General features: G+C 54.6%; 4 protein-coding genes across 4 annotated transcripts; 3 read left to right on the plus strand and 1 right to left on the minus strand.

Moving 5' to 3' along the window:
• Positions 1 to 3,510: 3,510 nt before the first annotated feature.
• GCG54_00008065 (uncharacterized protein) lies at positions 3,511 to 4,699 on the plus strand (the record flags this gene model as incomplete). The annotated part of the gene is made up of 2 exons (XM_045408037.1): positions 3,511 to 3,754; positions 3,822 to 4,699. 2 exons carry the CDS (start codon positions 3,511 to 3,513, stop codon positions 4,697 to 4,699), a joined length of 1,122 nt encoding a protein of 373 aa, XP_045265709.1.
• A 559-nt stretch (positions 4,700 to 5,258) lies between these two features.
• GCG54_00008066 (putative ABC transporter ATP-binding protein YheS) lies at positions 5,259 to 7,689 on the plus strand (the record flags this gene model as incomplete). The annotated part of the gene is made up of 5 exons (XM_045408038.1): positions 5,259 to 5,348; positions 5,404 to 5,578; positions 5,630 to 5,836; positions 5,887 to 6,079; positions 6,132 to 7,689. The coding sequence occupies 5 exons, from the start codon at positions 5,259 to 5,261 to the stop codon at positions 7,687 to 7,689; spliced, it is 2,223 nt and encodes a 740-aa protein (XP_045265710.1).
• A 3,710-nt stretch (positions 7,690 to 11,399) lies between these two features.
• Positions 11,400 to 12,771, plus strand: GCG54_00008067 (Alpha-1 3-mannosyltransferase CMT1; the record flags this gene model as incomplete). The annotated part of the gene is made up of 2 exons (XM_045408039.1): positions 11,400 to 11,538; positions 11,588 to 12,771. 2 exons carry the CDS (start codon positions 11,400 to 11,402, stop codon positions 12,769 to 12,771), a joined length of 1,323 nt encoding a protein of 440 aa, XP_045265711.1.
• Positions 12,772 to 14,345: 1,574 nt separating this feature from the next.
• Positions 14,346 to 15,215, minus strand: GCG54_00008068 (uncharacterized protein; the record flags this gene model as incomplete). The annotated part of the gene is made up of 2 exons (XM_045408040.1): positions 14,346 to 14,869; positions 14,927 to 15,215. 2 exons carry the CDS (start codon positions 15,213 to 15,215, stop codon positions 14,346 to 14,348), a joined length of 813 nt encoding a protein of 270 aa, XP_045265712.1.
• Positions 15,216 to 16,395: the final 1,180 nt, after the last annotated feature.

The raw sequence follows: 16,395 nt of genomic DNA on the forward strand, positions 1-16,395 counted from the left end.
CTCAGACGAACAATGCCAGATTTTGATCTCGTGTGGCTCGTGCAGCTTCATGGGAATGACGTTCGGGCTGACGTGGACTTGGCAGATGGGTGTTCCCTGTTGGCTAGGGCGACGTCTCAGGTTTCCGAGAAAGAGAGAGGCAGAAAAATAAAAGAGGGCAGACGGCCGCGGTCGTTGGGGTTTCAGGGTTTAGGGGTAAAGGGGGCGGTAACTTTGAAACTTGAGATGGCGTGCGGGACTCCACAAAAGAATAAAAGAACTCGCTCATGCAACCAACTCTCTTTTTGGTATGTTTTTTCAAAGATGGCAGATGTGGCGGTGCCATGGCGATGTGGGATCTGGAGAAGAGCCGAGTGGTTCGTGGAGGATGACGACTGAGTTGCGAATTGAGTGTAAGAGCGATAAAGTGCCAAGACAAGCTTGTTGTCGGCTGGCCTCGTTCAATTATAGAAGCCTTAATATCGAACCCGCCGAGCCTCTTGAGTCTACGTGCGGACTTCTGTGTTTTCTCTAGAGCTTAACGACTTGAGGGATAAGTTCTAGGCCTGTTGTCGGGTAAAAACGATGCAGAGACAAGACTTGGCCGTGAAGGTCCCATCTTGCTCTGCACCAACGGCACGATCTGCGTGTACTTCCTTGGAACAATTGATACTTGCCATTTTGCTGTTCTTATCAAACAAGTGTCCTCCCACGAGCGGGCGTGCTGGGCTTTACGAACTTGCACGTCGAATGGCTATTCATCCTAAGGCATGAATAATGCGAGCGCAAGTCCTTCCCATAAACTTGGCCAGTGGCTCCTGTCGGACCACATTCAAAACCTAGGATCGGGATTCTATGTCTCTCCTGCGATGAAATATGGTCCATTTCGGACGCCCTCTTACTGGGGCGGGCGTACGTTTTGTTGCTGGTGACCTCGTGTCTGTTCACCACGAACGCAAAGGTCTAACAAACCTGTCAACATTAGTTGAAATGAGCATGTGTCTATCGCCCCACGTGAACTCTCAAGTTCATACACAGCATTCCCGACTCGATCTCGTTCAAACCCCTGGCTACTTGTTGATTTGATTGCAACCGCTCTCGAGACATGAGAATCGTCTTCGCGCTCATAGATATCATCTGCCTGCGAGATTCAGTCAGTAATCAACATTCAATTGCCAACTCAAGTTTCTGCAATAGTCATCAACCTGTTTCCTTTGTCGAACGAATATTATACGTACTAAACAGAATGCTAGCGATTCAGGCCCTTCAAGACCAATATTATACAGAATAGGCAGGCATAAAAGGGAGGTATGAATCGAATAAAGCAACTTCTATAACGAGCCGATAAGAAATATTCAACTTGCCCGCCTTCCACCTTGTATCTTGCGAAGTTCCGACTTATTCATCAGCCGTCAACTCATTGTTCTCAGGCATTCGCCTTGATGACACCATTCTTGTCGACATGTTGTAGATTTCATGCCTTCCCGCCCTTGAGATTCAACCTGATTCTCATTCCTTTGATACGGAGATGGGCTGATGATGACTTTTGAATATGCGGTCAACATAAATGATCTGTAATCGCAGTCCTTGTCGTTAAAGATTATTTGATGCCACTAAGTCACTAGACGTAACCTGGATAAGACGCGTTACCTGGATGGCAAACACACACCCGTCTGGTCGAACCACAGATCAAGTGAACCTTGAAGCACGCTACTTTGAGATTTGTTTATCGATCAAGGCCTCGCTTGACTCACATCCCAAATTCTCATATACTGATCTGATCATGTCTTCCAGCAACAATCAGTGACACAAGTCTCCGTAGCTCAGTCGGTAGAGCGACAGTCCCATGTTACTCTTAGATCGTGTTCCTAAATAGTATGAGGTAGCTGAAGGCCGTCAGTTCGAGTCTGACCGGAGACAATTTCTTTTTCTTTTTGCCCCATTCTGATGCCCCGATCTTTATTATTTTTTTTTTTAACTTCACTTTTAAGCGTTTTATTCTTTTTTATCAAATCATTGCAGGAAAGCAGCAAGGAGGACACACACCATCCTCATGTGGAAGTGTTCATAATTGCATGTCTACATGTTTCTAGGCATCTTGAGTCCATATGTAATCCTCAACCGTCACCGAAGTCCCCAAACATCGTCATATCAAATTAACATCTTGACAGATGACATGTGTACAAGGCTGTCCGGTACTCACAATAGGCGAGTTAGGTTGGTCACGATCCATGTTCACTGGCCTCCAAGTCAAAGATAGTCTGGATGACTAGCAGTCCGCAACGTCGGTAATACAAACCTTGGCAAACTATTTGACGGCGAGCTCGCCTTAGATCAGGTCTTCACTGTATATGGTGACACCATGAGCATTCCCATAATTCCTATTTTTGCTGGCCCTGGACTCTCAGAGGAGTCGGAACAATTGGGAATTTCTAATGCTGAGTTCGTCGTGGGCGGCTTGGCAACGTCGTGCTCTTTGCGCCGATTACACAGCATTTCTTGGTCCCGAGACAAACATGAGAAGGTTCCTGAGAGGAAATTCCCATCCACAAGACAATGGCCCGGCGACTGTAACAAAGGAGGAGGTGCGAGCGGAATGATGGATACTCTCGGGGGCCGTCCGGATTGCGGGGCTGAACGCGGAACCCCAAGCCCGGCGCGGGACCCGATCGGTGGAGGGTCTTTAGCGGAGTCGGCGAATGAGTCCGGGAATGAAGGACTTTTGATGGGAACAAGGGACTGGTTGATAATGATAACTTTCCTTTAGGAAGCTTTGGGACCGTTTGGTTGTAATGGCTGATATCTCAAATACCCTCCTCCACGCACTGCTTAGCGAAGCTTAGCGAATGAAGAACAGCGGAATCAATTTCCAAAATTCACAACTCAAAGACATTCTGATTTCAATCCCTCGAAGTGCAACATCCCGACCCGACATGATCACTTTGAAAATGCTGACCAGACATCACAAGAGGTGACGTTGGATCGCGGGCCAGACAGCCGACCAGACGAGGGCCAAGTCATTCGAAACGAAACGCCCCTGAGCCCCCAAATAATCAGCGCCCCCTTTACGGGAATGGCGGTAGGTTGCCACCCCAATCAGCGCCGATCACCACCCGAAGTTCACGACAGAGGGTAGCATTTGGAAAGATTTGGAGAGCAATCGCCGGTGCATTCTGTATTCATCACTCAATTTACCTCTGCGATAGGAGCGTCGGTCTGGCATCGTTTCGTACCCAGGCGACCTCCAACCCCAAAGATGCCTGTCGCGTGGGGAACGCCACGGCGCGTTGACACGATCCTGTGACAGCAGATCCGTTTCGAGCGGCCCCCGGCTAGCCGAACAGCCTCTTTGTAGGTACGAACAGCTAGCTGTGTTTGTCAGAATTGCAGCCACATGGCTAGAATATTTCCAAAACCTCTTCCCGCGGAAATATTCACTACAGTCTGGAAGAAGCAATGAGAACCTAAGACACCACACGATTTTTTCGTCTGAACTGCGGCGTTTAGAGACACACACACGGCCCGAAAAACATGAGATCGTCCCGTGTACTACTTTGGCTATGGCTCGCGGTCTCGCAGCAACCAAACCGGGTTTTCGGTTATGACGGCAGCGATGGTGACGCGCAGGTTCGCGATCGTATCTGCGACTCGGATTCATGTCACGAGCAGAGCAATTTGGGGGTTCTCGACACAGGCGGCGACTTCCCCCTCGCCGACGGGGCCGTGCCGGATGGACTGGGCGATTCCGAGGAGATTCGCGTCCGATATGGAACAAGTGAGCGCATTACCTGTCTAAATTCACTTGAGATGAACACACCCCCAGCTGACAATTTCACACAAAGATCTCAAATCAGAAGACGGGCTGTGGGAGGTTCGCCCCTCGCCAGGTAAGGGCCTCGGCATCTTTGCGCGGCGCAAAATCCCCAAGGGCACGCGCATCATCGACGAGACGCCGCTCTTCACGGTCGATCCGGGGAGCCTGGTGAGCGGGCAGGGTTTTGCGTTCGATGCGATCGCGACGGCCGTCGATAGGGCCTTTGAGACGCTCAACGCGACGGCGCGGGCGGCGTATCTGTCGTGCCCGGAGCACCGCGAGATGGACGACGCGGCGTTCAGCAGGGAGGCGCTCATTTTCCGGACGAACGGGTTCACGATGGCGGGCGGGACCATTGGCATCTTTCCGCGCATCGCGAAGCTCAACCACGCGTGTACGCCAAACTCTGCGAGCGTGTCGGTCGACGGGAGGAGGATCATCTGGGCCGGGAGAGACATCGCGGCCGACGAGGAGGTGACGGTCACGTATGCGCCGCTCACGGAGACGACGGAGGCGAGAAGGGCCAGGCTTGCGCAGTGGGGATTCGAATGCAGCTGCCAGTCGTGTTCGGCGAGGGACGAGGGCGAAGGAGCTGCCGACGATTTGAAGAGAGTGGAGATGAAGAGGCTGATGGGGTTGATCGAGCGGGAGCTTGGGAGCGACTCGTTTGGAGGAGACGTGTCGCCTTATGCGGAGAAGCTGGTGAAGCTTGTGGAGGAGGTCGGCCTGGTGGACTACCTCAGCAAGGCATACAAATATGCCGCGTATGCCGCGTCACGAGCTGGGAAGTACGGCGCGGCGAGGAAGTGGGCGAAGAAGGAGTTGAAGATCCATGAGATTGCGGACGCGGAGTCGGTCTACGCCAAGGACACCAAGACCTTCATAGACTCACTTCCCCTGTTCTGAGCATGGCGCTTGAGAGTTATTGCGTCCGTAGCGATGGGCACCATACTGAAGCAGAGATGACGGTTCGCCAAGTGGTGGTGCATTCCGTGGATTGAGTCACCCCGGCAGCTGCGACACCTCCGAGACTGGGAGGAAAGCGCCGAATGGGCGCCCGGGAAAGAGGGTCGGGGACGGCTGTCTTCGGCGTGACTCACATCACGGAGCGCAGCGCAACTGCAATCTGCATTGGATGCCACAAGAGTACGTACCGTCTAGACGTTAGCTAGTGCTGGAGCGACAAGTGCGACGCCACTGAAAGGCGATCGAGCACCTCCGGTTCTCAACCTACTTCCGTCAGCAACGGAGGGGGCTGAAAGACAGACAGCCTCGACCCCGGCCGACGATATAATCAATAAAATCTGGAGAGAGTCCTGCATCATCCGCACCCGTGGTTCCATTGTGGACGGCTTCATCTTTCTCTCTCTTTCTGCGTGACTGATCTGTGACCGGCTTGTTTTTGTTTTTGATTTGCTCTTTGATCGATACTGCCCAGATACGTCCCTCGACCTCTGTTGGAGCAATGACGTCCATCGCCTCGGAATCAGTGGCCACGATCCTCTGCACCAGCAAGCAAACACGATTCAATATACAGAACACGGATCATCGCGAGGTATCCCCTGATTTGTAAAGAAATACACCTTTCGCAGCTGACCAATCTCCTGCAGTTGGAGGTGGACGGTCTCCACATCACCGTCACTTCAGGTTCGGGTACCAAACCCGGCGCCAAGGGCAAGGCCAAGGCGAGGAGCGAGGGAACCGAGATTCTCGTTGATACCAAGCTGCATATCAAGGCCGGGCAAAGATATGCACTCATTGGCAGGAATGGGTCTGGCAAGTCGAGTAAGTTTAGCATGTCCGCATCCCAAGATCAACACTGACCCTCACTCCTAGCGCTGCTCAAGGCCATTTCCGAGAAGCTGATTCCTGGTATCCCCGAGGATACTCGGATATCCATTCTTCAACAGACAGATGCCGGCACCACTGACGCGGATACCCGGCCAAGCGATGCTTCGATTGGATCAGAGCAGCTCAGCAGCGTCTTGGAGCATGTCATTGAGAAGGCAACCGCTCGATCAGATGTTGAACAGGATATAAGAGGTATGTATGGCCAAGTTGTTTTGCGACAGTACCAAACTAAATGACGGAAGCATTGTCCGATGGCATCAACAGCACCGATCCCTATGCGACGGTCCGAGCCGTTCGTGCCCTTCGACATGAGAATAATCAGAAGCGACTCTTCCAGTTCGATAAGAATGCCAGGTTGCGAAGTGGTGATAGAGGACTGGCAGCTCGAAAACAACTAAAGGCTTTCGAGAAGACTGTCGCGGAGTCGCAGATCTTGTAGGTAGCTGCCCTCCGTTATCAAAAAGCGTGGACGCTGACATGGGCCTAGGCTGGATCAACCGCAAAGCGACATATCCGCCGAAGCTCTGAAGAACGATACGCAAGAGGCACTGGACATGCTTGCAGACCTTCAATTGCAAGTTGAGCCAACCAAAGTTGCCGAAACCGAATTGAAAGCCAAGCGAATCTTGACTGGTCTTGGTTTCTCGGAGGCGTACATGTCCAAGCCAGTGTCAAGTCTATCCGGTGGATGGAAAATGCGGACAGCCCTCTCAGTTTCCCTTCTCCAGGAAACCGATATCCTGATACTGGATGAGCCCACCAACTTCCTTGACCTTCTGGGAATCATCTGGTTACAGAAGTACCTCGAGTCTTTGCAGGACGACGACAATGCGCCAACCCTCATCCTCGTATCTCACGACAGAGACTTCATAACGCTTTGCACCGATCTTCTCATTCTCAAGGATAAGGGGTTGACGTATTTTCATGGCGACCTTCCTACATATGAGGCGTCGCAGTCGGAGCGCAAGCTGTGGTTGACCAAGATGAAGGACGCCCAGGACAAGCAGAAGGCTCATATACAGCAGAGCATAACGAACAACATCAAAGCAGGGAAGGCAAATGACGATCAGAACAAGCTACGCCAAGCCAAGTCTCGTCAAAAGAAGCTCGACGACCGCTGGGGTCTCCAGGTCAGCGCAAAGGGCGGCAGATTCAAGCTCAATCGCGACCTCGAGGGGTACCACCTGACTGCCCGAGCCGATATCGACATACCGCAAGATGAGCGGCCGATATTCATTGACCTGCCCGAGCCTCCAGATCTGCGGTTTCCTGGCCCGCTCATATCGATGGAGAACGTGACGTTTCGTTACCCGACTAAGGCGAGAGGAAAGATACAGACACCCGCTGTGTTGCAGGACGTCAACCTGTCCGTTCACAAGGGTGACCGAGTGGGCATCCTCGGGCTGAACGGGGCTGGCAAATCGACCTTGGTGAAGCTCCTCGTTGATGAGATTAAGCCTTCATCCGGGATGATAACAACCCATCCGCGGCTGAAGCTGGGATATTACTCTCAACATGCCGTCGAAGGATTGCAACAGATGGGCCAAGACGACGTTTCACTGACCGCTCTTTCGTTACTGACAAAGGATGTTGATGGAGAGCTGGACGAAGGACAGCTCCGTGGGATCCTTGGCAGTCTTGGATTGCCCGGTCGAGTTGCGTCCGACATCCCAGTCAGAAAGCTGTCTGGCGGCCAGCTCGTGCGTTGCGAGCTTGCTCGTATTCTCTGGCAACGGCCGCACTGTCTTATTCTCGACGAGGTAACCACTCATCTCGACTATGAGACGGTCACGGCCTTGCGTGAGTCACTGAGGGACTGGGAGGGGGCGGTCATTCTCGTCAGCCATGACCGGTGGTTCATGCGGGGTGCAGTTGAGGGGTTGATTGAAGACTCGGAGAGCGAGCAAGACAATGAGGATGAAGCTGCCTCCAGGCGACGGGCGGTATACAGGTTGAAGACCGGGAACCTGACGATCCTGGACGGCGGGGTGACGCAGTTCGAAGACGGAGTTGCAAAGAGGGTGACGAGACTGCTGAGTTCGTAGACTATAGACAGCGATGCCTGAACAGGTGTAAAGCTCTTCATGCGAGTTGCCAATGGGAGATGCCCATTCCCATGCTCGAAGGATTGTGTTCCTCGCAGCGAAGAGATTCAAAGTTTGAAACTGCTGCATAGTAGACAGTTGGTTGCGGATCCCGTATTCCAGGCAGACGAATTCCTCCAGGTCGCCCGATTAGGGAGCTCTGCTCAATCGGGACGGCGAGTCATGGGGCGTTCGTGGCTGGGTGTGGAGATGCCGGTGTCCGCGCGTCGAGCTCCAGTCCTGTTTCCCGCGATGGGGAACTGCTGGCCCTCCTGCCAATGGTTCAGGTTCAAGCCCGTGGGCTGTGCCTCTGCAATCTTTCTTCCATCTGAGTGGCCCTGGACTTGGAGAAGCTTACGTATGGCCTCACGAAGACTGATGGAAGCAAGAAAAGATACGGCGCTGGTGGCACGACGGCCTCCCTAGACTCGAGGCCAGCTTTCAATGGTTCGAGTGCTTGGCGTATATGCACGGGGGCGGCACCATTTTTCGGGAATTAATTCTGGTCGACTGCCGCCCGGGAGCACCCTATCGCACGGGACGGAATGGCAGGCACCGATCATCTGACAGACGTCACTTCAACTCGTCGTTTCGCCCGGCGCAAGAGAGGTTGCAGCGACGATTGTCTTTGGAGCCGACTGCCCAGAGCAATCGAACGCCAAGCCGTCAAGTTTTACAGTCTGGAACACTGTTCGGCGAGATGGGGGGGCATGGCTGCATAGGTGCGCAGCAAGTCAAGCCGAGTGGTGGACATGGAGCATGCCGGTGAAAGAGGTGAGAAGGAAAGAAAGCCCACGCTGTGAGTTCGTCACAAGAAAAGAAAAAGCGTGGACGAGGAGATGGTCGTCACGCCCTGTGGCTGGACCTTGCCGCACGCCCGGTTGGGAGGGAAGCGTGGGGTCAGGTAGCATTGAGGGCAAGGAATACTCGAGTACCGGATGCGCAAGCAGCACCTCCTCAGCCTTTCTTTGCTGCTAGCGAGTCTGCTTCATCGCGCGGGGGCTATTACTGAGATGGATGTTTTGGGGCGGTCTGAACTTTTCCCCCAAAGTCAAACACACACACAAGGACAGAGTTTCCTTGGCTCTCGGCGGTGAGGTGAGGGTGCGCGTCGTCTGGAGATGGAGAAGACCTGGAAGAGAGTTGATGCTGTATGTAAGGTAAGGTGCTTGAAGGGGTTAGACGGAGTCGGGCGAAATTTGCATTGAATTCAACAGCAAAGAGCCATAGGAGAGGATCGCCGAGACCGCCCAGGGGTTGCGGGAGACGCCCAGCTTGTGTGTACCGGGCAATCTAAGGTAAGGCAAGGTGAGGTAAGGTAGATTTCGACGAGCCACTCACGACGACCCTGTGAGCAGAATCGGGCGAGCGTGCGCCGGCTAAAGGGGGGCGCGGTTCTCTGGCAGGGGGACGGCCTATTGGAGGGCTGCAGGGGGTGTCATTCAGAACCTCAGTGCGTCGTCGTGCCGCAGCACGCTGTACGGATACCGCCGCAGGCACGGACAGACAGAAACAGTTGCGTTTGGCCGGCCGAGTGGGAGGCGCCCATCCCATCTTTTATGGGGTTGACTTTTTACTATTTGGTTTTTGTTGTTATTTCGATTTCGAACTCACGGTGGGCAGCAAGCAGCATGTCTGAGACCTGTCGAGACGGACGAAACACTTTCCGTGCTTGTTCCCTGGACCTCGATGATGCGCGCAGGCAGCGGGAGGAAGCAGCGTGTACTTACTTACTGTGTAATAAATACTCCGTAGCAGGAGGAGGCTGAGAGGTTGCAACGACATGCTGTCAGCCACGTTGTGTGCTATTTCCCAAGGTTGCAACGGCGGCACTGAGCCATGATGATCGGCACTCGCTATCCCGAGTTGCCTGGTGCCCAGCTAGACACCTGCTTGGTATATTTTTATCGGCAAAAGATTCAAAAGGCTGACTGCCAGTGATAGTGATGGCTGGAGGGGGCATGTTTTGGCGGCTGCGAGTAAGTGAAGGACAAGGTGAAACATGCCCTGACGGAACGTGGAACTCAACACATGTTAGCCACCGTGTAAAGAACCGTGTACTGCACGCCTCGCCTCTTCTCATCTCAACTTCTCTGCCTGCTGCTCTACTCCCACATGTTTCCACCCGAGGCATTGTAACAGCAGACAGAACAAAGCGGGCCCCCTTCAGCCGTAACACAAGAGCACATTGAATCCTTCCTGCTGTACTCTGTATCTGTACTCTGCACGGAAACAGAGAGAATGAGCTGGCCAGCCAAGCAAGCAAGGAGGAACTTTTACAATAAAAAAATGGGAACTGCAAGTGGGCGAAGGAATCGCAGTGGACACGCAACAGGTGATTATCAAATTTGCAGCCACCCGGAACTGGGTCCGCCGCGCCCTGGGGACGTGGACGTGGATGCGGACGTGGACGTGAGGTGGAGGCTGCTGCGAGGGTCGCATAGTGCGATGTGCACACAAGTCCCTCCCGGGTAAGGCCAGCCCAGCCCAGCCCATCCCGCTTCCCGCTTCCTACCTGCCTACGGTAATGCTACATACATAGTACTGTACCTACCTTACCATAGCATGGCGGAACCTGCTGCCAAGTTTGACCCAGAACAAAACATGCAAATTGGTTTCCCCAGCTTCTTTCTACTCCTTGCTGGGTTGTCCTTACGTCGGCCGCGACTCTCTGTGCGTGGGTAAGAACCTAACTAAGCTGTCTGCCTGGCCTGCCTACCTTACCTCGTTATGTATCCGTAGCCCGCCCACCCCGTCTGCGTCAACTCCTCTGAGACCTCAAGACCTTGGCTTTCCTTACCGTCTGGTTGACTACCTCGTGTTGCCTTTTCGTCTCTGGCTTTTGTCCTACACTGCCCTTGTCGACATACCTTACCTACCTATCCGTACCTGCCTACGACCGCCGTGTGGACTCAGCGGACACGTCCTCCGTCCACCGCCTCCTTTCTGAGATAAACTCTCTCCTCATCCTCCTCCTTCTCCTCCTCCCCTTACCCTTTCCAATTGGATGCTGCGCCTCACATCGCTCGGGCTCCATCCCGTCTCCCAAACATCCAATTGCACAGAAACACCTACTGAGGGAAGAGCACCGGTTGGTCATTAAGGCACACACTTCCTACCGCCGCTCGTGCCCGGCTACTGTGTTACTTCTTCTACACCTCGCCTTGCCTGGGCTGACCCCGACGCCTGCCCGCCTCGTGGAACCATAACCTTTTTCCGTCGTCTCCTGCCTTGTCTCGTCCTACCTTATGCCACATTCTTCCTGCAGCGCATCTCGGGATTTCGCGCCTCAAACCAAGCAGCAGGGACAGATCGAGGCCTGAGCTTTCCCGTACCCATACCCATACTCTCTCGGTGCCACCCGAAAGTGATATGAGCTCCCAGTCCCCGCTTCTAGCTCCCCTTCCACGATCCTTCTGGCGACTCTTAGCATCTTTTACTCCTACGTTCAACTGCACGACGGAGCCGTCTTGCATGAACTTCCTGAGCTGACGACCTCGTCGGTTCTCTCTCGCTCTTTCTTCTTCTTTTCCTTCTACCCTGTTGTACATCCTGACTTCCCAAAGTCGGTCTCGCCTACATCTTCCTCAACCTGCACTCGACGACCTAGTATATAAACGATCTCTCTGCAACTCTGTCTAGAACCAGACAATTGGCGTAACGGCCTCGGCATGCTCGCCAACTTTCACCAGCCTCGACGGCTGAAGACGCCCTTCATCGCCGTAGTCGTCTTCATCCTAATCACGGGCTTCTTCCTTCTCTTCCATCAGCCACTGGTGTCGTACTTTGTCACACCGTGGACAGCAGAGCGTGAGTCTGCCAACCTCGTTCCGCGGTCGAGGTGCTAATTCGGGTGTAGAATATGGTGGCAGCTGGATGAATGCTTCCTCACCCGGTTGGGTGCAACCAGCGCTCACCGAGGGAGACCCGAATAAAGCAGACGATGCAGGCCGATATGTGAAGGCCATTATGGACCCTAAGAACGGCGGCTACCCGATTGTTGCCTGCCCTGCACCGAACACTACGCGCTACGGCGTTCTGAAGCCGGTCGACAACACGAGCAAGCGTCACTTTTTCTTCGCTCTTGACCTGCGCCAGGTTGTAGATCTGCTTCCGCAGCTCATTGGAGCTGTTCTTGAAGCTGTCGACATCATCGGCCCCGAAAACTGCGCAATCTCCATCGTGGAGGGTATCTCGACCGACGGCACTTACGAGACACTCTATCGCTTGAAGGCGCACCTCGACAAGGTCGGGATTGCGTACTATCTGCAAACGAGCAGCATCGACTCCCACAGCGGGGACCGAATTGGCAAGCTGGCCAAGCTTCGAAACCTAGCCCTCGAGCCCATGATGGCCGAAGCCAATCGTTACGACCCAAATGCAACCATAGTCTTCCTCAACGATGTGGCCGCCTGCACGGAAGATATCTTGGAACTTGCGTACCAGAAGCAGACTCAAGGCGCCGACATGACGTGCGCCATGGACTACCACTTCCTTCGATTCGCGCCGCACAATGGAGAGCCGTCTTTTTACGACTCCTGGATTTCTCGAGGCATCAACGGTGATACGTTTTTGCCTATTCCGGACAGGACGCCCAAGGGAGAGCAGTGGAGCGACGTGGCCAACATGTTCTGGAACGAGCCCTACTCTCAGGACCGCTACCTCAGCCGCAAGCCTCTGCAGGTCTTTGCCTGCTGGAACGGAGGCGTCGCCATGACTGGCGAACCATTTCTTGCCAAAAAGCTCGACTTCAGAAGGTCGTACCCGGGCGAATGCCACACCGGCGAGCCAACACTCTTGTGCAAAGACCTGTGGAATCTTGGCCACGGCAAGATTGCCGTTGTGCCAAGCGTCAGTCTGGCATACAATATCCAAGACGGAAGGTTGATCAAGGAGGAACGAGGTTTTGCGAATTCGTGGGTTGCAATCGAGCACATGGGTGAGTCCGTCAAGATCCCTTGGCAGGATCAGCCGCCCGAGATGGTCAAGTGCATGCCTACCTTCCGCAACCAGTTTTGGCGGCCTTGGAACGAGGGACTGTAAGCTTGGCGACGACGCTGGCGGTTTTTTTTCTGTTTTTGCATAGGAGATTTTTCACTAGAGATGGGAAAGGTAACCTGAAGGGATAACCTAGAATCTCGCACAAGGGCTGTGGGAGAGACGAGCATCATGATACCCGGTTTCTGTAATCTGTTTCATCCGGACAAGCAGGCGCTAATAAAAGAAGAAATGACTTATTTGATAATATGATTGGACGAAAACCCCCCAAATCCAAGATGTGCCTTTCGCTCACACGAATCGGGTGACCTGACGTGTTCGTCCGAACGTCGTGTGTTGTTTGTCCAAGGCATGATGGCACGCGGGCCGACAATCAGGCCAATCTCCCGGACTCGGAAGTTGCTGACCGAAACCAAAGATGACGAGGCTTACGCCGAGAAGGAGCGCAAACACACAGACTACCTGGTAGTGTTGGTTGGCTGGCACGCCGGTTGGCCATTCCATTCCATCCCTGCCGTGATCTCGGGAATGCCAGCCGGTAAGACACCTTAAAATATGGGAATCCAAAAAGGGAGCCGAGCTGGGGAGGGGAGAGAGCGAGACATGACGTCGGCGGAGTGTGAGCAGTCGGCAAGCCACACGGCGCCCCTGCGGGGAGGAGCAGGAGAGGGGGGACCGGACGTTGCAACCAACACCGCGCCACGGTGGACACTCTGGTAGGGCAGAGACAGAGACAGATGCGGTGTGGTTCGGTTCGGTTCGGGTTTTGGTGCAAGGCAGACAGACGCGTCCAGTGTTCTGGATCCGGGGAGGGTTGGATTCTCGGCCCCGCTTGTTCCGTGACCCCGCCCCGCGAACTACCTTTCGGGCGCCGGGGGACGGCTTTCGTAACTTCCACCGGGCCCAGTCAACGCCGAGGCCGCCGATGGAAATCGGGCTGGGAGATTTGACAGGCAGATATGGATCGGCGCGAGAGGGTTGCGGCGGGAGGTTCGCAACGTTCCAGTCGTCGGACGTGAGGCTCGTCATACTTTGACAAAACCACTCACGGACGTGTCACTAATGGGCCGAAAAGCGAATGAATGCGTGCAATGTCGTGATGTTATTTGTTTTCCAGACGGAATTAAGGTTTATGATACTGGTTGTGGACGAGCTGGGAGTATACAGTTCCGCAGTCTCGATCCAAAGGGGGGAATCGTAGTAGGTAGGTACGGCAAAAATGCAAAAAACGTACAAAAGTTACAGTGGATATAAAGTCGCTGATCCAAGTGAGGTCTCCAAGCCCGTCTCTTTTCATCATCGTCTCTTTTTCCAAAATCTTCTCTCGTGTGTTCAAAAAAAAACAAATCGCAATCAAAAATGGTTCATCAAGCCGCTCCGGACATCTCTTCAGTGGGGAATCGTGAAAAAAGGCGACTGGATAACATCAACATTCCAACAGAGCACGGTGGTAATTCCGTCGTCTCCCAACGCCGCCGCTCGCTGCTTTTTTGTGGTATCATTATACTCGTGACTTCATGGCGTACGCCTGATCAGGCATCATCAGCACCCCCTGACGATAACCTTCAGGGATGGCGATGGCCTGACCGGGGGCTTCCAGTTGGGTCAGTTGTGGATTATTACAGCAGGGCAGCAACGAAGGCGGCACCCAGGAGGACGGCCATGCCAGCCGGGGCGTTGCTAGCGCCGGCGTTCTGGTCAGGTGCCGCACCGGTGGAGGCGGATGGGGTCGCGCTGACCCTTGTGCTCACACCGCGAGTTGTGGAGGCCAGGGTGGAGTTGGCGGCGGTGAAGGCAGAGGTGAAGCCAACGCTGGGGGCGATGCTCGTTGTGAGAGCGACGACCTCGGTGGTGCTGGGGGCGGCGGATGATGAGGGAGAAGAGGTCGTTGACGGGGTGGTCGCAACCACAACGGAGGAAGAGGTGGTGGGCACAGGCTTGGAGGTCGTGGTCGGGGTTGGGGCCACAGAGCTGGTCGTGGGTGCCTGGGAGGTCGAGGTGGTGGTGGGGACGGGGACGTCGGAGGTGAGGGCGCCAGTGACGCCGTGCTTGGCAGCGCAGTCACCGAGGTTCATGCCGTTGGCGCAGCAGAAGGTTTCGGCGCCGGTGTCGTGCGTGCAGTAGAAGGAGGACAGGCAAGAGTCTGGGTTTTCATGTTAGTGACGATGCGCAAAACGTGACGTTGCGACGGTGGACTCACTTCCGCTGTTGGTAGAGCAGCAGGTCTCGCCAGCGGCGGGGTTGTAGCAGTGGACGGCAGAGTCGGTGGACTTGCACTGCTCATATCCGGTACCGCAAGCCTCGGCGCAAGTGTTTCCACCCTTGGAGCAGACCTCATCGGCGGGCTGGTAGGCGCTGTCGGCACGGCGCATGATGCCGAAATCTCTTGAGAGGGGGGTGATGACGCTGCGCTTGAAGACCTTGTCTTGGGCGAAGGCCTGGGCAGTGAAGGCCACGAGGGCCACGGAGGCGAGCGAACGGAAATGCATTGCGGCGGAATGTGCAAAGTTGACAGTAGATGACGATCGGATCGAATCGGTCGGTTTGTTCGGACACGTTTAGGGCTAGAGTCACCCGAATATTGCAAAATAACGACTGTAAGTCTTGATGACGGATCGCGAGTCGGTATGAATGAGCGATATCGACAGGCGGACGACGACGACGACGAGAGTATCGACGGAGCGAGAGAAAGAGGCGAGTACTCTGGCGCGAGGTGATCGTGAAGGAGGGTCAAAGAGTGACTGGAGGGGCGTAGACCACCTAAAAAGCACGCGACGGGTGTGGTTGCGAAGGGGAATGCGGGAGAGAGTGCAGTGCAAAGCGAGAGACGGCGCAAAAAGAATGGAGATGAAGTGGAGAGAGGAAAGTGGGAAGAGTGAGAGGACGAGTCGCGAGAACTGGGGCAGGAGGAACGATGCTGGTCGCAAACCGGGGGGGGAGGCAGAGGGAAAAAAGACGAGGGTTAGACGAGGGCAGCACGGTTCAATGGGCGACGAGGATGTCTTGTGCGGGCTGGGCGAGATATGGCGTACCGATTCGGAAGGATCCTCCTTTTAATTTTATTTGCCTGGACAGCGACCAGTTGGAGGAGCTTGGCCGACAGGGCCCGCCACGATGACCCCGGCTTGAGGCCGTCTGCGTCAGAGCCTCTGAATGGTCCGCACCGGATGGGTGGACAGACCGCCCAGGGTTGTTAATGGCCCGGAGGAGAGCGGTGCGAGGCTTCGTCGACTCCTGATGAGGGTTCTCATGTTTGGAGAGGGTGGCACTGTGTCTCAAGTGAAGGAGAGAGCCGAGAGACGAAAGAGAGCCCAGCAAAAAGGAAAGGGATAGACAGACACGCGACGGGAGCCGTTATGCATGTTTTCTTAGCGGGCGACGGCAGGTGCAGATACGGCATGCGGCCTCCCTTTAGCTCAGGAACGCGCTGACCGTAAGTTGCGTGTTGTTGTACGTGTAAAAGACTCAAAAGACCCTCCTCACCATGGCCCAACTGCCCCAGCAAACAGACTGACCTACGGCCTGCAGCGACCCATCAGCTCGTCTCTCCACCGCGCGACCAGGCCTCCATGCACCTGCCGCCAACAGCAGTCGCTACCAAAATCCTTGGGCAAACGTGACCGCCCCCAAAGCAGGGAGGCTTGTTGACAGTTGGTATGCTATTCCACA

Source organism: Colletotrichum gloeosporioides, assembly GCF_011800055.1.
Source record: "Colletotrichum gloeosporioides strain Lc1 chromosome Unknown consensus_35, whole genome shotgun sequence".
Classification (NCBI taxonomy): Eukaryota; Fungi; Ascomycota; class Sordariomycetes; order Glomerellales; family Glomerellaceae; genus Colletotrichum; species Colletotrichum gloeosporioides.